Source organism: Cavia porcellus, unplaced genomic scaffold (genome assembly GCF_034190915.1).
Source record: "Cavia porcellus strain 051 isolate PalLab524CR breed Dunkin Hartley unplaced genomic scaffold, mCavPor4.1 scaffold_32, whole genome shotgun sequence".
NCBI lineage: Eukaryota > Metazoa > Chordata > Mammalia > Rodentia > Caviidae > Cavia > Cavia porcellus.
The window spans coordinates 16,027,421-16,049,947 of NW_026947515.1; the positions used below are offsets into that span (position 1 = coordinate 16,027,421).

At 36.6% G+C, this 22,527-nt stretch overlaps 1 protein-coding gene across 15 annotated transcripts in view; it reads left to right on the forward strand.

Moving 5' to 3' along the window:
• The window catches only part of Bptf (bromodomain PHD finger transcription factor), a 126,410-nt gene that overhangs the window by 34,831 nt on the left and 69,052 nt on the right, over positions 1 to 22,527 (forward strand). For 7 of the 15 annotated variants that reach the window (XM_063241824.1, XM_063241828.1, XM_063241826.1 and 4 more), the window contains exons 3-6: positions 4,305 to 4,528; positions 10,075 to 10,281; positions 10,804 to 10,992; positions 19,646 to 19,834. In XM_063241824.1, coding sequence (XP_063097894.1) covers positions 4,305 to 4,528; positions 10,075 to 10,281; positions 10,804 to 10,992; positions 19,646 to 19,834 — 809 coding nt within the window. Of the gene's footprint in view, positions 1 to 4,304; positions 4,529 to 4,552; positions 5,092 to 10,074; positions 10,282 to 10,803; positions 10,993 to 19,645; positions 19,835 to 22,527 lie in introns of those variants that run through there. The other 8 variants (XM_063241833.1, XM_063241835.1, XM_063241837.1 and 5 more) reach the window with 6 other exon arrangements.

Consider the following 22,527-nt stretch of genomic DNA (forward strand, 5'->3'; position numbering starts at 1 on the left):
ACCAGGGATTGAACTCATGACCACAGGCTTGCAAGGCGGGCCCTTATGCCACTGAGCAAATCCCCAGCCCCTGGTCCCATTTTAAAAAATTTTTTATATATTCTAGATATTAGATGTTTGTCTTAGGGAGAACTGGAAAAATTGTTTGCCCAGTGTAGGTTGTCTCTGCACTTTTTTGGTGGTTTCTTTTGCTTTGCAGAAGAGTTTTAATAAGATGCCAGTTGATGATTCTTTGTAGTATTTCCTGTGCAGTCAGGGTTTTTATTCATAAAGTCTGCCTACACCCATGTCTTTATGACTTCTACCTATTCTATTTTCCAGCAGATTTTATGTTTCTGTTTTAATAGTTAGATCTCTGATCCATTTTGATTTTGATTTAGTGCATGGTGAAAGATAGGATCCTCATGTTTTAAACCTTTGGCATATAGAAAGCCAGTTATTCCAGCACCATTTATTAAAGAGGCTATCTTTATAATTATGTTCATTGTGTCTCTAGTCTCCTCCTAACAGAAGCTCATAGTTATCAAAACTGCTGTAACCAAATTAGGAAGCCAGTGAAATTTAGTCCATGCTGTTCTCCCTAGACCTTTGAACCTTAGACGTAGAAGTTTTAGATGAGGATTCGGCACAAACCATGATAATCCAAGGCAGCGTTTATTGAGTACTAATTTGTGCCTACATTGTCCTAAGTATTTTATGTATCTTTTTCATTAATCTTGGCAACAGTCTAACAGTGTAGGTGCTATATTTATCTGCCCTTTATAGATGGAGAGACTAAAGCTCAGAGAGGTTAAATAACTTACCCAAGACTATGGTTGTGAAGGTATCAGACCTAAAATGTTTTTTAGAACCTATTTATAAGAATATTTCCAATACCTATTGATCAGTTGATTGGATTTTTGAGACTGGGTCTGGCCATGTAGTTCAGGCTGACCTTGAACTCACTGTATATCCCAGGTTGGCCTCAAACTTGCAGCAGTCCTGTCTTAGCCACTCGAGAGCTGGGATTACGGGCCTGCACTGCCACACTGAACTCAGCACTTTACATATTACCTCATTTAATCCTAACAGCTGCATTTTGGAACAAGAGCTATCACTCTGTCTTTCAGATGGAGAGAAAGCATAATAGAGAGGTGAAGCAGTTCATCGAACATCATACAGTGAGTGGCAGAATCAGGGTTTGAACCCACTCAGACTCCAAAATGAGTACTTCTGACACTTCTCTGGCTGCTTGACCAAGTGTCCTTTTGAATTCTTGAATTGCTGGTTGTGTTAGTTTCCTAGACTGTTGTAACAAAGTGAGGTGATTTTAAAAAGCAGAGATTTATTGTCCGATAGTTTTGGAGGCTAGAAGCCCAAATTTAAGGTATCAGCAGGGCTACTCCCTCTGCAGTCTCTATGAAAATATCTTTTTTTACCACCCCCCCCTTTTTTTTTTGAGATAGACTTGCTAAGTTTGGAGACAAGTTGAGCTTAAACTTGTGATCCTCTTGCCCAGCCTCCAGAGTGCTGGGGCAACAGGCAAGTGCCACCATGTTCAACTGTTGGCACATTTTTAGAGGATATCGACAGACTGTCCTTTTAGGGGGAAATTATAAGGGTAGTAAAGTCTGAAAACCTCTGAAGAATGACAAGTATTTGAACATGTTTGGTATGAAGAGAAAAAGCTGAGTAAAAGTGTAAGTCTGTGAAGGATTTGAAGGGTGTTGTATGGAGGAGGTGTTAGATTTGTTTCACATTCCGCTAACAGGCTAATTGGTGGCAGTACTATGGGTTTGAATCATCTCATTATGAGGAAAAACTTGTTAATAGCAATTCCAGTGTAGTATGGATTGAGTTCTCTGTTGTGGATGAGACACTTTGCAGATGCTGGCATGGATGTGACATAACAGCTATCAGAGATCTTTTCAGGAGCCTTTTGAGTTGCTTGAAAAGAAATTAACAGAATGTCCACTTAATTAAATGTGTTCCCATAGCATCTCATTTTTGTAATGAAATCTTACACTTACAAATTACATTTTGCACCTGAAACAACATTTTTGGTAGAATGATTTTCTTATGTCATGTCACTTAATGATGAGGTAAGCTCTGAGAACTACATCATTAGGTGAGCTTGTTGTTGGTATGAATATCATAGAATAACTTAGTGAGCTAAGATGGCTATGGTGTCATTCAGCAGTATGCCACTAGCGTCTGTGTTCCGTTGTTGACTGAAATGTTATCATGTGGTACAGAACTGTGTTGTTTTTCTTCCCTCTCTCCTTCCCCCCCTTCCTCTCCCCTCTCCTCTTTTTTTCTGTGTATATGGTATATATATACATTCTAGACAACTCTACCACTGCCCTATACCTCCACACAAATGACAATTTATGGGAAAAAATTCAGTAGACATCCTTAAAATTAGTGCCGGTGATTTAGCTCAGAGGCAGGTATAAGCACCTGACTGGTAAATGTGAGGTCTCAAGTTCAAACTCCAGCACTCTTCCCCCACCGTAAAAAAAAGAAATTTTAGAAAATAAAGACTGATGCCGGATTGGGCATGGTGGTACACACTTTTAATCCCAGCACTTGGAAGGCTGAGAAGGAAGATCTCTGCAAGTTTAAGGCCACTCTGAGCTACATAGTGAGATCATCTTAAAAACAAAACAAAACAAAACAAAACAAAACAAAAAAAAACTACTATTCTGTAACACTTAGGGATTAGCCAGAGCTAAGTACTTTTGGTTTTGATATGAGCTTTATGTTTTAAGAGCTTGTTAGGAATATTTCATGTGAAAACTAGGTATATTTAACCTGGTAAATTTGAGTAAGACTGCTGTCACCACTCAGTCATAGAAATGGCCATTAAAGAGTGAAATCTAGAATAGATTTTTAAAAAGATTTTCAGAAATTTGTGTGTAATTTGTTTCTTTTACATTTTGGGTACGTTTAACTTCCTGTTACTGATCCATGATTTAATATACCCCTTCTTTCTTTAGGCATTCCTGGAATGCTTCTAAACTTTTACTGCCTTAATGGTGTAATTAATATATATTGATCAGTAATGTGCCAGCACCATGATGCTTTGTCACAACTCATTCATTCAATCTCCAGGCAGATACTGCTATGTCCCCATCTTTTAAGTGAGGTAAATAAAATGGCTCAGAGACTCAGAATGGTTTGTCTCGTCTGTGTCTTACATAACTGAACCCATTCAAAGCCGTTACCTTTTTTTTTGGCATTGGGGATCAAACTCGACCTTACGCTTGCCAAGCAGATGCCTACCCCATTGAGCTAAGTCCTTGGCCCTGCCATATCTTTTCTTAAAGTCCATTCTTTAAGCTCCAGTGTTTGCCATTGAGGAAACAGGAAAATCAGACTCAAAGACTTGTGCTAGATGTTAATCTGCCTTTTTAAAAAACTTAGTGACCATCATTGTTGAAGTTTCTAACTCCCTTTAAAAGTCATCTCAGAAGAATTTAGGCACAAAGGAAGTTGCTCCTGTTCTTTCTAGCTTGAGCTGTGACTGTCTTTTAAAAAGAGAGATGAGACATCATTGCTGAATTGAGACGATTTCTTCAGGACCAGGAATTTCTTTTGGTACTGGGGATTGAACTCACGACCTTGGCATTTGCCAGGCAAGTGCTTGTGCCACTGAGCTAAATCCTCGGCCGAGGATCAGAACCTTAGCAAAGCGATTACACTATTTTATAGAAATAGTCCTAAACTATATTATAACGTGTATCTGCTTTCTGCCTCCCATGTACTGAGCATAACCATTTCTGATGGACTAAGGTTAAAATTCTCATCATGTTGTTGTTGCATTGATGATCTTAGAGTTGGTGGAGATGTAACTGAACTATCTTCCACCAAGTACTCTCGTATGGTCCTAAATTTTGTGGTCATCATTCTGTGTGTCATGATTTTATTTTATTTTTTTATTGGTACTGGGGATCAAACTCACGACGGCCTGCTTGCAAGGCAGGTGCTTATGCCGCTGAGCTAAATCCCCAGCCCTGTGTCATGATTTTAAAGAGCCTTCTTTAGTGTCTACTCCTGCTCTTACTGATGCTGGTCCCAGACTATTTTGTTCTAAAATGCTATGGAATAGGAAATCAAAATAGCTAGAGGTTGCTTAAATGAAATAAAAAATAAGTTGAGTTTGGATAAAACCAGAGGGAATCACTTATATGCTCATAACATGAGCATAATTGTGTTTATATATATTGAGCATGTAAACTTTTGTGTTTAATGTATTTTCATTGATTATATAAATTGTGAAGCAACTTGCATCATGTTTAACATTTCCCCGCTTTTCACAACAGAGAAGAAGATACGGAAAATGAAAATGAAAAGAAAATCTGGTACTACAGCACAAAGGTCCAGCTTGCAGAATTAATAGACTGTCTAGACAAAGATTACTGGGAAGCAGAACTTTGCAAAATTCTAGAAGAAATGCGTGAAGAAATCCACCGGCATATGGACATAACTGAAGACCTGACCAATAAGGCTCGGGGCAGTAACAAATCCTTTCTAGCGGCAGCTAATGGTGAGGGGGGAGTTTTTCTCATTTTATTTTTGTTAAATTTGAAATCTCTACAAAACGTGAGCATATATTAAGACGTCCAAGTTATGTATATTTTACTTTATTTCTCTATGTTTTATTTTCCCAGGATAATGTCACTAAGTAAGGATACCATACATTTTAGTATTTTGTTTCCTGCTTTGGTTTTTATTTATAGTCCCCCTTTTGTTGGTTTGTTTGTTGGTGCTGGGGATTGAAACCTGTCCTCACATGTAAGGCAAGCATTCTATCATTAAACTATGCTCCTCAACCACAGTTGTACTTTCAGTTATAAGAATTATATTCTTGCCAGGCATGGTGGTGTACTGCTGTAATCCCAGTACTTGGGAGGCTGAGACAGGAGAATTGCTGTGAATTGAAGGCCAGCTTGGGCTGCATAGTTCAAGGCCAGCCTGAACTGCATCCAGAGACCATGCCTCCAAGAAAAAAAAAAATGCTGGGCCTGGTGGCACATGACTGTAATCCCAGTACTCAGGAGTCTGAGGCAGGAGGATTGCCACGAGTTCAAGGCCAGCTTGGGCTACATGGTGAGTTCAAAGTTATCTTGAACTACATAGCCTGTTTCAAAAAAAGAAGAAGAAAAAGAAATGATAAATGATATTGTCTCTGAATTTATTCCTTGCTTTCTTTTTTTAAAAGAATAAAACCTTTAATGTTGGAATAATTTTAGATATATAGAAAAATTGCATAGCTCAGTGGTAAAGTGCTTGCCTAGCATGCCTTGGTCAATTCCCAGCATTGCCAAAAAGAAAGGAAAGAAAAGTAGTGAAGATGATGCAGAATCTCCACAAACCCTTTATCATTCAGCTATAAAAACTAATTTTCTTCTTTAATTTCATCTGTGACTCATTGGTTGTTCAGTAGGGTGCTATTCAGTTTCCATGTGTTTCTCAAGTTCTTGTGGTTTCCTTTGGCATGTATTTCCAATTTGATTGCACTGTAATCTGATAGTATGCATGGGATAATTTCAATTCCTTTGCATTTACTTAAGCATGTTCTATGAGCCGATATATGGTCTGTTTTGGAGACTGTTTCATGTGCAGCTGAATGTGTATTCTGATGTTTTGGGGTGGAACACTATAGACATCTACTGAGTCCATTTATTCGAAAGTTTGATTTAGTTCTAGTATTTCATTACTGATTTTTTTTTTTGGGAGGGGGTCTAGTTGAGCTCTCTCTTTGTGACAGTGGGTATTGAGGTCTCCCAACGTAATTGTATTAAGAATTATTTGATTTTTCGTGTCTATTAGTAATTGTTTCATATAGTTGAGTGCATTGGTGTTTGTTGCATATGTTTATGATTGTTATCTCTTCCTTTTGGATTTTTTTCCTTTACAGGGATGTAAGGACCTCTCTTAATCATTCTTGGCTTGAAATTTACCTTATCTCCAAATAGAATAACTACCTCTGTTTTTTTCTCCTGGGTTCCTATCTCATGGAATATTATTTTCCATCCTTTGACTTTCAGCCTGTGAATTTCCTTTTGAATCAAATGTGTTTCTTTTATGCAGCATGTTGTTGGGTCTTGCTTCTTGATCCTACAAACCCTTTATATGCTTCTCAGAGCTGGGGAATCAGTATTGATATATTGTTGTTAAGTAAAATTCATACTTGATTTAGATTTCCTTACTTTTTTCCTTTTTTGCTTTTTGAGACTGGGTCTTGCTCTGTAATTCAGGCTGGCCTTGAGTTCAGAGTGTAGCCCAGATGGCCTAGAGCTTACATGACCTTAAGACCTCCTGAGTGGTAGGATTACAGGTGTGCACCATCACACCTGGCAGATTTCCTTACTTTTAAACTAATGTCCTTTTTCTGTTTTTATGATCTTATCTAGGATACAACACATTGTAGTTAGTCATTGTATCTTCCTCTAGACTGCCAGTTTCTTATAGTTTCATTGTTTTATTTTGGTTTGGTTTTGTTCTTTTGAGACATGATCTCTGTGTAGTTCAAGCTGGCTTTGAACTCGCAGCATTCTTCTTGCCTCAGCCTCCCAAATGTGTGGACTATGGGCATGCACCACCACACCTGACAGTTTCATTGTTTTTGATGACCCAGAAGTTTTGAGGGCTCCTGGTCTGCATTTTGGAGAACACCCCCGTTATGAGTTTTTCTCTCGTCATTCTGATGATTAGCTTGGGCGTCTGGAGTTTGGAGAGGAAGACTGCAGATGTAGAATGCCATTGTCACTCTTACACAAAGGACTCATGCTCTCGTCACGACTTACAGTGTTAACCTGGAGCACCTGCTGAAGTAGTGTTAGTCAGTTTCCTCACTGTGCGGTTATCCTCCCATCCCCAGCTCCTCTGCCCCTCAGTGCTATGCTCCATAGACCCGAGTCACTGGATATGAGCCACACCTACAGGCTGGGGTTGTGTTTCACGTCCTCAAAGGAGCAGTGTCTACATAGATAATTTGGAGTTTTTCTGCACAGCAGATTTGTCTGTTATCTAGTCAGTCTTATAGTCCTATCAGCATAGACTTATCTGTATTTATTTTATATTTGAGGTTATAATTCAATACTGTCTTATTTTGTTAATTAATTCTTTGGTTTTCTTTTTATTATCTTATTATTATGTTTATTATTATTATTTTGTTGGTACTGTGGATACTAGACACTAGACTCTACCTCTGAACTGCCTCCCCAACCCCGTTTATTTATTTATGGACAGGGTCTTTCTGTGTAGTCCAAACTGTCTGCGAACTTTCTATGTAGCCCAGGCTGGCCTTGAACTGGCAGCAGTCTTTGTGCCTTATCCTCCCAAGTGCTGCTGTTATCAGTGTGTAACACCATGTGTGGTTCTCTCTTTTTCAGATTTTTTTCATTTTCTTTTCTTTTTTGGTACCAGGGATCGAAGGCGCTCTCTTTTTAAAAACAATATAGTAATAGCTTGGGTCATGAATACTTTGTTTGGAACAAAAGCATTTGCCAAATTTTTGCTTCCATTTACAAATTCCACATCAGGTGTCAAACATGACCCCAGCCATCTGCCCCAAACAAACATTAGTATAGCCATCTTCCCCAAAATCATAGAAAAAAAAAACCAAAACAGAACAATGTACATTTGGGCTGGGGATTTAGCTCAGTGGCTCAAGTGCTTGCCTGGTAAGTGTGAGGTCGTGAGTTTGATCCCTGGTACCAAAAAAAAAGAAGTACACTGTAAATATATATGATATTTTGAAAAACTTACGTAGTACAAAAGGATATGCAAGGGAAAATGAATCTATCCTTTATAAACTCAGACTTGAGCCCAGAGCCTCACACAATGCTAGGTAAATGCCAAATGCTTACCATTGAGCTGAATTACATTCCCGTGCCCATACCTTCCTTTTTACAGAGACAAACCTTATTGCCATTTTTTTCATCTGATAGCTGCATTCTATGCATGCTTTAAAAATAACACCCCATAGTGCCTTTCATTTCTAATTTAGATAAAGTGAACTATACTTGAGGTTCAAATGGTTGTTAGATCGGGACCTCAGACATTACATATATACTATTTCACATTGAAATTGCTGTCCTGTAACTATTTTAGATGTTCATATAATTATTGTACTCATTGGTGCCTCCCCCTAATCCTCTGTAGGGGATCAAACCAAGAGCCTGGTAGGCAAGCACTGTCGTCTCTGACCTTTTCTTAGTACTGAGGATTAAACCCAGGACCTTGGCACTGAGCTACATTCACAGCCTTTTTAAAAATTTTGAAACAGGGTCTTGCTAAGTCACTTAAGTTGATAGGCTCAAGTTTGTAAGCCTCCTGCCTCAAATTCACACATTTCTGGGATTACAGTGGTGATGCACCACACTTGGGTTTGGTTTGGTTTGGTTTGCAACAGGGTCTTACTGTGTAGTCCAGTCTGGCCTCTGACTTGCAGTGATCCTTCTGCTTCAGCCTCCTGAATGCCAGGATTACAGGCTTCACCACCAGCTTCGCCAAACTGTCAATTCTTAAAGTAATTAGAATTAGACAAAATGAATGAGAATAATATGTGGAACTAGCCAGCTCAAATATAATCACTGTTTCCTAATGGTGATATACAAAATGTGTTTTGTGATGCTAGGGATTGAATTGAAGCCTCGGATAGTGGGAAATGCACTATCACTAGTTTTTCTACCCCCAATAATTTTTTTTCTATCTTAAGAAACAGGTAGATAAATATATATGATATTTTGAAAAACTTACGTAGTACAAGAGGATACAATTTAGGGAATAATTGACTAAGATGAAAGTAGAGAACAATTAACAGAAATGAAAATAAGGAAATCCAGAATGTAAAAAGGAACATCGTGGATGCACATGGCATTACAAATGTTTCTTCTTATTCCTAAACAGTGTAGTGTATTTGATAAGCCTATTTCTCTTGGGGATACAGTTTAGCAGTTCTGAAATCAGATAAATAGTTATACTGCAAATAACTAGATATATTGTAGATAATAAGAATTAAGTTTTTCACTGTCAAATTAGAAAAAAAAAGTAGTTACAAATTATCGGTGCTAATGAACCACGGGAAGATACAGATGGACACACATATATACCCCATGCACTGAGAAATACAAAAATAATATACATTTGTACATGTGTGAGTTAGGATACAGACATGTATTTTCTAGCTGTGTTGCCTGGAAAAGCCTAGAAATAGCAATACCTAAGGAGTAACATTCATACCATAGACATAAATCATGACTTTAACCATTTTGCAAAGGATCTTGGAGAGGTAGCACATTCTAGGCTGAGGTGGGAGAAAATGTATCCTGGAGCATATTATAAAGCTAGAAAAAGAGCTGAAGGAATGAATTAGATGAGCCATGTGAATAGGACACAAGACTCTGAAAAATCTCCCAGTGACCAAAGCTGCAGCAATCAGAACAACAAAATACTGATGGCATTAGGGTACAGTTAGTATTCATGTGTGCACACTGATTTACCCTCTGTCTGCACCCTATGGCATTTTCTGTGTCCTGTGGTCTGTACTGTGCTGTTGTAGAACTCTGCCTGAGTTGAAAGGTTAGCATGCTGGAGACTTTCCAAGTAGTTATGAGACTTCAGAGAGAAAAGTACTCTGCAAATGGGCTTCTGTGTTCATTTTACACTTGAGAAAATACATCTGGGAAGGCTGGGTAGCTTGACCAGGGCCACAGCAGATTCAAGTCGGATCTCTGCTAGGTTTCCAGGTTTAATTCCCACGTGGTGCTCTTTAGATTGAGTCTAGGTCAGCTTGCAGTTTCTGTCTGTGGCAGAGGATCTGTATGAAGTCTCAATTTGAATAGATTTGTGTACCTTTCTCTCTCCACTCCCTTTTTTTTTTTTTTAAAAGAAAGTTGACTATAATTAGCATGTATTTTCTAGAGATGAAATTGAGTATAAAAAATTGTGATTATAAATCTTGATTTTTTGTATGTCTTTTTAAAATATTTAATGTTTCTTTTCAATATTAAATGGATAAATGAGATTATAGTACTCTTATAGTTATATATAGAATAAAGCTTTAAAATTTGTTTTCTATTATAGAAGAAATTTTGGAATCTATAAGAGCCAAGAAAGGAGACATTGATGATGATAAAAGCCCAGACGAAATGGAAAAGGACAAAAATGAGGCTGAGGATGACAACAGTAAAGATGCTGAGGAAACCAGAGAGGAGCTTGAAGCCCAGGCCCTTGGGAAAGACAGCGACGACAGATCACCAGATGATGACCTGGAGCAAGGAAGATCTGAGGGTAAAAGAATTACTTGGTTAAGAAAGAAGTATTGATTAGCAATATTTATGAACCCACCAATTTATTTTCAACACAAAAGTGAAACTTTCTACTTCAAATCTCAGCTTGTTGTTTCTAAGGAGATTAGGGGACCCTTATAACCTGTGAAACAGCTACAATGAGTTTTATGTATTGATAGATTTGTGGTAGTGTTATTTGTATCTCTACTTACACTTGTAAGAAATTGCTGTTTCCTGTGAGATTTGTTTTCAAAAATTTCTGTATTTGTGTCAGAATATACACTTGCATGTGATAAAGTACATTCATTTTTTTATTATTTAAAACATTATTAAACACTCTTAAATAATCTTTGGATTACCTGTTGCAAAAATATCCCAAAAATCTAATTGCTTCTAAATGGCCATCAAATAGAAGCAGAGTCTCTTGTGATTCATCAGTTTTAGTAGTTGGTTGAATGTGGCCATTTGTCCAAAAGCAATTTTAAAGAATATCTTTAAAGTTTTGTTGTGCATTTTGCTGTAGAGCCAACAGAAGTTGGGGATAAAGGTAACTCTGTGTCAGCAAATCTTGGCGACAACACAACAAATGCTTCTTCAGAAGAGACTAGTCCCTCAGAAGGGAGGAGCCCTGTGGGGTGTCTCTCAGAAACTCATGATAGCAGCAACATGGCAGAGAAGAAGGTGGCATCCGAGCTCCCCCAGGATGTGCCAGGTACAGAGGGCAGTGTACCAGTGCCTCTGTAATGGGGGGAATCCTTCCCTTTGTAGTACAAACTGAATGTCACCTGAAGTTCAGAGTACGTGTTCATTCATGCTGCTTGCTCACGGTGCCATCCCTGATTGCTACATTTCACCTAACACTTCAAGTTTCATAAGTGTCCTTGCAGTTAGTGCTTGAAACTCATCGTAATCCTCCTGCTTTTTAAACTTCATTTAGCTGTTTTTTATTTAGTAGAGTTATTTATTTTATCCTCAGACCCATAGTGGCAGATATTTTGGTTTTAATTACTTATATACTAATGGCTCAATGTGGAATGAGTTGACCCTTTCAGCTCTGTATATACTAACAAGTTAATTTTATGTTTGCATGTGCTCATATAGCTTTTACATTTCAAATCATAATGTTATGACAGCAAATCCATTGTCATGAAGCATTTATGTAAGGTGTATTTTTATGTAACCAGTTGTTTTTGTTAACCTTTTTAAAATTAAAGTTATACTCTAAATTATATTACACCAGTAATGTTGTGCCATTTTGCTTTTTTAAAAATGCAAGTATTTTTTATGGTGAGAGCTTATGTATGTTTTTTAAAAAATCAGATGAGGGCTGGGGATTTGGCTCAGCGGCATAAACACCTTCCTTGCCAAGTGCGCAGTCATAAGTTCGATCCCTGGTACCAAAAAAAAAAAAAAATCAGATGAGTAATATATTTTAAACACTAGCAATCTCACCAAACCAAGAGGTGTAAAGAAAATCTTTAAAAAATTTTTTTCTACATGTGTGTCATCTGTTTTCAGACTTTCAATATTTGCATTGTTATTCCTTATATCGAGGTGTGAATCTGATGTGGTGGAAGCACTAGTATTTAGAAGGCCTGTGTTCTGGGTCCACTTCTGTCACTAAGTTAATGTCATTCCTCTTTCAGGAACTCTGTGTTCCTGTTTTAGAATGGGGTGATTTTGACAACCAACAGTTTTTCCTTTGGGGGCTGCTTTCACCTGAGTTCTTGTCATAAGTGAGCTCTGTTGCTGAGAACACCAAGATGAGATTAGGTTACGGTGAAGGGTGTATATGTACAAGCTCCAGAGGAATCATAGCTGTCAGCAAAAAAACCACTGGATATATCCTGATGAGAGAGTGGTCATTAAGATGAAGAAAAGTCTGGAAACTGTGCCATCTGATGAAATGGATAAACAAATTCAGTTAGCCTAGAAATTAATAGGTTTGGCAATCAGGAATAATGTGTCTATCCTTACATATTGAGGGGCTAAATCAGGAGTAGAAGAACAGAGATTAGACTTCTTCTTTGGTGTAGGGTGTTAAATCACATAAGCAGAAATTATAGCAAAGAGGATTTTAAGTAAATACTAAATTTCTTAAAATTGGACTTGTTTAGGAAGTAGTGAAAGCATTTAATAAATTGCTATTAGATTATTTCAGTGAGAGTCCTTTATTGATTGGAAAAATTCAAGTAAATATAAGTTGATGTAAGATTTTTTTTTCTTTTTTTTTTTTTGAGATGCGATCTTGCTTATTTCAGGCTAGCCTTAGACTCACTGTATAGCCCAGGCTGACCTCACACTTAATGGCAGTCTTACTGCCTCAGCCTTCCAAGTACTGTAACTGCAGATGTGGGCCCGCAACCAGCTTGAGTCACTAATTTTATAGTTAGATTTCTAGGTCCTATTTAGTCTTTCTTTGTTTGGTTGGTTGGTTGATTGCGTGTTTGGTTTGTTTTTTGAGACAGGTTCTTCCTATGTAGCCCAGGCTGACCTTGAACTTACAGCGATTCTCCAAGTGCTGGGATTACAAGTATGCACCACCGTGCCCAGCCAGAGTTAAAATTTTGAAAGTTGATTACTACCAGCAAACTAATATGGAAAAATTCATTTTTATTGGAATCATAATTATATTCCACTTCCCTTCCTTTCCCTTCTTTTTTTTTTTTTTTTTTTTTTTTTTTTTTTTTTTTTTTTTTTTATTGCTTTTCTTTCTAGGTCTCACGTACTTCAGGTTGGTCTTGAACTCACTATGTAGCCCAAGCTGGCCTCAAACTTGCAGCGATCTTCTTGCCTCAGCCTTCTCTGAGTGTTGGGATTACAGGCGTGTGCCACCATGCCTGGCTGTTTTAGATTAATCAATCTGAGACTTACTAATGAGTTCATATCTGATTGAGCTGTTCTAGCTTCAGTGTGTGTTCATGTTTGTGAGTGTGTGTGTGTTACGGAAATTGAACCACTCCCACCACTGAGCTACATCCTTAACCCAGGTTATAATAGTTTTAAAACAAACTGGTTAAGTAACAGCTAAGGTTAGTTTTTTAGCATACATTTACTTTTTAAAGCTATTTATTACCAGTTTATTTTTCTGAGATATACGTTGTTAATAAAAACTTTTGTCCTAGTGTCTCATATACATTTTTAAAGAATGCCAAGTGAATAATACATAAAAGGCACTTAGGCCTGTGCTTTACACACATTAATTGCTCAGTACATGCTGAGTATTTTTTATTATTGTTATATGTAGTTAGCAATGTTGAAGAGTGAAAAAGCCTCATAAGAAAAGAATAGTTAAGTGGGTGAAGTAGATTAGTAGTCCATTTCCAGATTCAGTAGTTATTAGCCAAAAATGAGGTAATAAATGAGGTCTCCTATTAAACATTGCTATTAAAATAGTGTTTTCATATGTAATTTGAAAAAAATACAGGCATATGATAACCTGAACAAGAAGTTTTTAGAAAGCTGGATGGCAGCAGTTAACAGTAGTCCATAGCTGCCACCAGACACCGTCTCCTTAAAAAACAGAATGAAGACTTAAATCCTGGCTTTCTCCTGTTTCCCAGAACATAAAAAACATTTCTAAAGGTGTATGTAGAGTGTATCCTACCGCTGTTTGGTTGTGTTGTGCTGCTGTTGCCGATCGGGGTAAACTCCAGGCCTCATGCTTTACCACTAAACCATACCGGGCATTTAAAGAGGAAGTTGGGTTTCTTTTGGTTTTGTTGTTTTTTTGGTCCTGAGAATCTGAGAATCAAACTTAAAATATCATGTTTGCAGGCAGAAGCTTGTTCCACTGAGCTGTATCTCCAACCCTGAAATTTTTTTTTTTTTTGGTACCGGGGATCGAACTCATGACCTCGTACTTGACAGGCAGGTGCTTGTGCTGCTGAGCTAAATCCCCAGCCTGAATTTAATTATTTTTATCAAGTAGATAAACATTATTATTATTTTTTTCTTTTCTTTCTTTTTTTTTTCCGGTACTGGGGATTGAACTCACGCGCTTGCACTTGCCAGGCAAGCACTTGTGCTGCTGAGGAAAATCCCCGGCCCAAGTGGATAAACATTCTAAGACAAGTAGGGATACATCAGTGACCAGAGTAAAGTGTAAGCCATTGGACTTTGCACTCTAGGGTAGACAGTAGACCACACACTAGAGTTCTGACCTTAGCGCTCTGTGCTCTTATTTATTAATAGGTATTTATTGAGTGCCTACACTGTGTCTGACAGTGTGCTACGCACTGTGTCCTTATACTAGTCTCTGCTATTGCAATACTCTTGACACTTCTGTAGTTGGAAAAGACAAAAAAAAAAAAAAAAAAAGAGAGAGAGAGAGAGAGAGAGAGAGAGACAACAGGGATGGAGGAATTATTTGAGGCAGATTAAAATAATGCCCATGATAGATTTTTTACTTAGTTTTCTTTTCTCAAGTTTCACAATGTATTTGGATTCCTGATTTAATAATTAAAATTTATAAATAAAATATACTGCCAGATTGGAAAGAGTTTTAGGATGGAAAGTTTTTTTGATGAGCTTTTTTGTTGAAGTAAAGCACACAGATATTAAATGAACAGTTTACTAGATTTTCACAAAATGAACACAGCTGTGTAACTACATCATGAAACTTCTCAACCACCAAGAACACCTACCCTCACAAAGCTAATAACTATTTTCTTTTATTTATTTATTTTTGTTTTGGTTTGGTTTTTTGTTTGTTTTGTTTTGTTTTGATACTGGGGATCGAATTTACAACCTCACACTTGCCAGGCAGATGCTGAACTAAACCCCTGGCCCCTACCATTTGAGGATTTAGCTCATTGGCTCAAGCACTTGTCTGGTAAGCGTAAGGTCATGAGTTCAATCCCCGGTACAAAAAAAACCAAATAGCAATTGATGGAATGTAACAGCATTCTTTTTTTTTTTTTTGTCTTTTTCTTTTTTATCAGTACTGGGGATCGAACTCACGACTGCCCAAAAATGCATTTTATGTATTTTTTGGGACAGGCTCTTGCTTATGCTGTTCAGGTTGGCGTTGAACAGTTTGTGGTAGTCCTTGACTTATTACCACCTTAGAAAAATAGACAGAACATGAGCCTGCTGTACTTTTGGTGGGCCAGTAGGTTTTAGATCAGAACATCTGAGTAAGGGACTGTCATCTCCCTAATGACATAGAGAGCTCAAGTATTTAAGATGTATACACTTAGAGCATCTTAAGTTCCTACCCCAGAATAATTTTCTTAGTTAAATCAACACATGAGGTGTATTATGGGTGAAGAAAAGATTTTGTGGACTGAGCTAGATTGTAATTGCTTTTCTTATCTTTCTATAAGAAAATGTATTCTGAAATTCAACCAGCTCATAAAATGAGGGACTGACTTTAAGGTTTTATTATTTCAGAAGATTCTTTTTAAACGGAAAGAAGAGATACTGTACTTTACAAATCTGGATTTTCTGTGGATAAAAAGAATGATTACTGAATTTCATGTTATTTGTATGACACTTCTTTCCTTTCTTCCAAATGTATGCGTTTTTCTAAGTGAGTTGTTTGTATTGGGGTTTTATAGCTGACAGGTTTTGTATTGGGGTAGGCAGTGCTGGGAACTGAACCCAGGCCTTCACACATGCTAGGTAAATGCTTTGTCACTGAGCTGGTATCAAAACCCCAGTTTTGGAATTTTTTATGTCTTTCTGTCACGTAAAATTTTTATTTGCTTGTGTAGTACTGCATATTGAACCTAAGGCCTTCACACTGAGCCTACATTGCCAACTTTGTCATGTAGAGACAGTGTTTCAATAAGTTGCCCAGCCTGAGCTTGAACTCGCAGTTATCCTCCTCAGCTTCCCAGAGTGCTGGTGTTACAGGTGTGTACCATCATTTGCCGCCCCCCCCCCCAGAAAAAAGGGTGTAAGACTTTTCTACCAACCTGCTTCTATCCCCCAGTTAAAGTGATGTACAGCTCACATACTCTTTCTTCACTGAGTTAACCTCTATGATTTTCTAAAAACTATATATATATTTATGGTCAATATTTGAAATTTATGGCAAGAGTGTGATGTTACATATGACTTTTAGAACTTCATTTTTTACTGTATTATTTAGCAATATGTATTTTTTTGTATTAGTCACATTAGAATATTCCTCAGTATAACAATACCACAGTTTGTATGTTCTCTATTTTTGTTGGTGTAAATTTGGATTGTTTCTTATGGAGGTATGTTTTTCACAAATTCTCTTCTGTCCTCTTCTGGGACAGTCTACATTTAGGGTTTTTCTATTGCATTTCTTAGAGTATACTTTAATTTGTTCTAAAGTTGTAGATTCAAGCTAAGCTGTTTTGGGAAGAGTATTTCATGAACAGTGTGCTAGGTATTTCATGTATCATCATTCCTGGTGGTTCTACCTTTAGAAATGCTAAAATTGACAATCAGTTCAATCAGAAAGTTAAGGTAATGAGATTGTAAGGTTCTCCATTAACCTTTCATTCATTGGTTGTGTTCTTTCCAGAATCAGGTATCTGTGTAGAGGTTGTAATACAGATCTTAATTCTATTATTTATTTTTTAAAATTAGAATTCTTCTGTAAAGAATCTTTCCTCATTAACTAAAGCTATTTGAAAAGACTGAAACAGAATTTGAGCAAGAATAGTAAAATAAATGCTTAGTTTTTTCTCTTAAATTTAAACTTTCAGAATCAGTAGTTGGCGTTATCTTCAGTGATGATTGAATTCCAAAGTCTTGGAGGGATTTGGTTTTCTTTTTCAAAGTATGAGTTTTATGGGTTTTTTTATATTGCTTGCTTCAGTTGCTTGCTAATTATTGTTCATTTTGATTTTATTGACTAGTGGATGTCTCTTCATGTTGGCTTTGAGTTCTGTTGCTTTGATCTCAGTAGTCATTGTTTCCTTGCCTTTTTGGAATAATGATAGTCCTATACTAGACTTAGAATTTTTTTTCCTCCCAAAAAAGTCTTGGTTTCTTTTTGTAGGAAATGGTATTCAGAGACCACAGTTTGATCCGAGGGGTTCATATTGCTATCAGCCTCTTACAGATAGCGTTAGGATATCCATTGGGCAAGCTAGATATGGTGGTGCACACCTGTGATCACATCTTCCATAGGCTGAGACAGGAGGGTCACAAGCTTGAGGCTAGCCTGGACAATTGAATGAGAACCTGTCTCAAAAATATTTAAAAAGAGGTAGGAGAACACTTGCTTAGCATGCTTGAGGCCCTGGCTTCAATCCTAGAAACGAAACAGACAAAACAAAAGAATTGGGGAAGCCAGGTTAGTAGTACAAAATCTGTAGACTCAACATTTGGGAGGCTGAGACAGGAGGATACTTGGGAGCTCAGGAACAGCACGGGCTATATAGTGTGTGTGAGGCCAGCCTGAAATACATAGCAAGAGCTGGCCTCAAAAAAATAAGCAAGCCTGGGGAGGACGACAACGACAAAAACCAGTCTACATCGATCTTTCCAGTTCTATTTGAGGATGACATACTTGATTTCTTTGTGTTTATTTTCTCTTACGCTAGAAACCTTAATTTTTAACCATAGTGGCTCAATTATGTGTTTGCTTTGTCTCAATACAGAACTTGTATATCTGAATGTACATTGTTATATACAGTACTTCCCTAATATCAATACTACTTTTGACAGTAAAAATCCTGAGTAGCAATTAAAAATTGTTTGCAGCTCTTTACTTGTCCTATATTTATTTATATATTATCCTGTATATCTTGAAGGCTATACAGCCAAAATACTATATTCCATAATCATTTCAAGTGATCATTTATTTTTTGCAGTTCTACACAAACTGACATATAGTTTATGTCATACTTGTTTTTACAGTTTAGTGGTTGCATTTGTAGCTTTAATGTTTTGAAAATGTAAAACATTTACATTATTACAAAGCCACATACCTGGATATATGCAGAGAATTTTCATTTCCATCCCTTGCCTTTCTAAGTCATCACATCTTTTTTTAACCTTATAGGTAATAGGTTTCTATTAGTTTTTATTCTTCCAGTGTTTGTTTTTAAAGATAAAAGTGAAATACGTCCATAAATTCATGTTTTCTTCCTTCTTACAAGGAAGTTAGCATGCTATAATAATTGTTCTGTACATTTCTGTAGATTTAATTTTGGAGATCATTTCATGTGTAAATAATAGTTATTATCCTTGGTCTTTGCTGTTGTGCAGTATTTTGTTGCATGAATCATTTTTTATTTAATAAGTCTTTATTGTTTGGACATTGTTTTTCTGATCTTTTGGCATTATAAATAATGCTTCAATAAGTAGCTAAGTAATTCAGTTTTTTGCTAGTACATGGAATTGCTAAATTGGGATAAATGCATGTGTAATTTTTCTGGAAATTGGCCATTCCCTATCTCTACCTTGAATCATTTTCTATCCCCACAGCAAAGTGTGGAACTATCTGTTAACATCTTGTCTTTCTGCTTGCATGTATTGTGGATTTTGGCCATTTTTTAAGCTAAGAAGTGGTTTTTCTAAATCTTTTAGTTTTAGATAATTCTTAGCATAAATTAAGTAAGGATACTTTCATAAGTTTGAAGGCCACTTTCATTTCTTTTGTAATTATTCCTATATCTTCCTATAATTTGTCAGATTGGTGAGGTTTTTTTTTTCCCTCAGAAAACAATTTTATAAGCTCATACATTATTCTAGTCAGTGTGACACACCGTCAGCCGCTTTTTCCTTTAGGGACTTGAAGAGCATCTCACTCGTGGCACACAGAAGTACAAAGGGAGGCTTTTAATTTCTGAGGTGCCATGAATGGAGTTAGACTTTTAGTTCATGGCAGGGTTAATTTTGATATACTTTTAGGAACTAAGCTCTTGGTTGTGCTTTTAAATTGTCCCAAAAAGTTAATCACATTTAGGCATTACCTGGGGGCCTAGAGTGCAGGCAGAAAACCTTGGAGATAAGTAATCCTTTTTAATTCTGTTTGGATACATTTGAAGAGTAAGAAGCATAAGAATATAAACTTACATAATCTTAGATTGGAAGAGTAAGAATATAAACTCAGGTTTTGAGATACTACCTCAGCCAAACTGCTAGGATATATCATTGTTTTCTGTTTAATATTTTTTATTTTTCCGTTAGCTCTGGGGTATCTCTCAGATTGTCTGCTTTGCAATGTGATGATAAAAGAGTCTGTGAGTTGAATTATTAGACTGAGAAACTTTAAAAAATAACTCACAGCATGGTACTGACTAGTTTCTTTTCATACAGTACATTATTCATACGTGTTCAGTTTTTAGTTTTAAAACAGCTTTGTAAAGTGCCTTTTCTGACAATTAGTTTTTATGTGATTTCCAATTTAAAAATCAGATATTCTATTTTTCTAGAAGAATCTAACAAGACATGTGACAGCAGTAACACTAGTGCTACCACTACCTCCATCCATGCTAATCTGGAAAACAGTAACAGCAGCAGTGAACTAAATTCTTCCCAGAGTGAATCTGCTAAGGCAGCTGATGATCCTGAAAATGGAGAAAGAGAATCCCATACACCTGTCTCTATTCAAGAAGAGATAGGTAAGGACACACTTAATCCATTAAAGGGAGCCTTTTCTTTCTTTTTTTTTTTTTTCTCAGTTTTTTTTTTTTCTTTTCTTTTTTTTGTATTTTGAATTTTTTAAATGAAAGTTTGATGGGGGTGGGTTAAGATTTTCTTTTCACATTTTTCTTGTTTTCGTTTTTAATACAGATAATCCTTGAACTCATTGTTTTTATTTAAAAAATATAAAAGTACACAGAAGAAAAAAAAAAACCCAGATCCTTTTCATACCCTGTCCTCAAGTGAAACACCATCAACAGTTTGGTGTATAACATTTTACACCTTTTCTCTACAGTTACATTAATGTATATATGTTTACACAGGTCTTTTTAAAAAATGTTTTGTTTTTTGTTTTTGTTTTTTAACATAAATGGGATCATTCTGCATGTATTGTTCTGAATCCTTTTTTTACAATAAATAACATGTTAGGGCATCTTTTCATGTTATAAATTTACTGTTTTTACCTGCTGCATGATACTTACCACAAATGGTTCTTTTTAACATCTTTAACATATATGTCTTTGTGTACTTGTGTAAGTGTAGAAACAGTAAATGGAGTTATTGATAATATGATAGGTTCATTTAAAAAATATTACTGGCTACTGCTTTGTTGTACATCAAAATGGACTTATATCAATTATTCACATGTCTGTTTCTGTCTTCTTTACCTAAATTCAGTATCATTAACCCTGTTTATACTTTTACCAATGGTAAAGTGTTTCATTTAAAAATTTGCATACCCCTGCTTAACAGTATGGTGGTATTTATTATGTGTTTATTGAGCTTTCTGTAAATTGATTATTATATCTTTAGTCACTGTTTCTATTTCTGTTTTGTTTTTTACATTTTTCCTTAGTATTAGGAATGCTTTATGTATTATGGCTATTGATTTTTTGATTTTACCTACATTTATATAGAAATTATTTATAGCTCTGCTGTTTGGTCATTCAAAACTTAAAAAAAATTTTTTTTTATTATTTTTGATACTGGGGATTAAACTCATGACTTTGCGTTTGCCAAGCAGGCAATTACACCTCTGAGCTAAACCCCCAGCCCAACTTTTTATAGTTTTATATAATTAAAATTTTTGACCTTTTTCTTCAAGGTGTCTCGCTTTTGAGTCTCACTAAGGAAGATCACCTCTCTTCCAAGAGTGTATGCATTTTTACAGTAATTTTTCATGACACTTCTAACTTTGCTTTTAATCTAGTTTTCTATGTGATATGAACTGGAGAACTATTTTAATTAGAATTTTCTAAATTGCAAGTGACCAAATCAGCTTAAATAGCTTAAATAGAGAATAATTTTAATTAGGTGATGTAATTGTACAATCTGAGCCATCATCATCTGGCATAACTGGACCCCGAGGTATAATGACTCTTTCTGTCTTCCTCTCTTTCTCTCTCACCTTTGGATCTGCATATGTTTATGTTTTAATTTCATTCTCTCCTAATACAGACAGGCTTTTTCCAAGTGGCAGGAAAGATGGCACCAGCAATTTCTATTCATATCTTTTCAAGGTCTGTGACCCAAAGGCAAGGCCCCTACTCCTGCTCCAAATCAAAAGTCCTTGAGGAAGGAATTTGAGTGGCCTATCTTGGATCTATTGTTCTCATCCCTGTGGCCAGGGCAGGCAAGGTATTATGATTGATGACTCCAGCAAAGTATATGATTGGAGTGGGGTAGAAATGGTTTTCCAAATAGAGGGATTCTGTGAAGGTAGACTACATAAATGTCCACAACTCCACCCTTTGATAGCTCAGCACATACATGTGTACTTACATTGGATCCATACATACCACTCCAAAATGCCTTTGTCTAGTATAGTATGCAGATCTCATCCACAACTAAAAATTTCCAAAAACCTCTGTCCCACCCACAGTTACACCCACAATTTCTAAACCTAGGATTTCTGTATGTCATGAATTAACTATAATAGGTTTGGGTATGACTTACCTTGATCTCACAGTCTGAGATTGAAGTTATAAATTTAACTTCCTGTAACACTCATTATTCTGATAGTGGAGGGGCTCTTTGATAAATCTGGGATGATAACTTGAATGAAAAGTGAGAAGATAGATTTCCCAACTGGAGGCCATTCTGTGTTAGCAGCCCAATTCCTACTGGCTTTTACTAGGGATTGCTGTAGAGTTGGACAGTCATATATCCCAACGTGGCAGTTTTGGAGTTTTCTCTGGCAACACTTGCCTGTAGTTTCATAAGTATACTGCTAGACGTTAATGCTGTGTAACTTTTGTGCGAGGTGTCCCCTGGTTAGACCAATGGCCCTAACCTCCAGGTAAATAGACTGTGTAGGCTTCTGCCTCTCACATCATTAACCTATGAGCTACAGAGAGTAGGAGGGAGTAGATGTGAACTGTGTTGCCAGTTGGCATTGCAGTGATTTACTCCCTTTTAATAAGATGAGGATGGCCTTTGGACAAAGGGTCTGCAGTAAAGACCTCTCCTCTTAACCCTGTTTTCTAAATGTCCTTTAGGTCTTACTCCAGGAATGGATTTTCTCTTCTTTCCCTTGTTACCACTAAACTGAGCAAGTGGCAAAGGATTGATTCTGAGCAGTAGTACTGTTGACTCTAAACTGAGGGGCTGCTTTTTAAAAGCTCTGCACTGTTCATTTTTGTCTTTAGGAAATCCAACCTGGACAAAATGA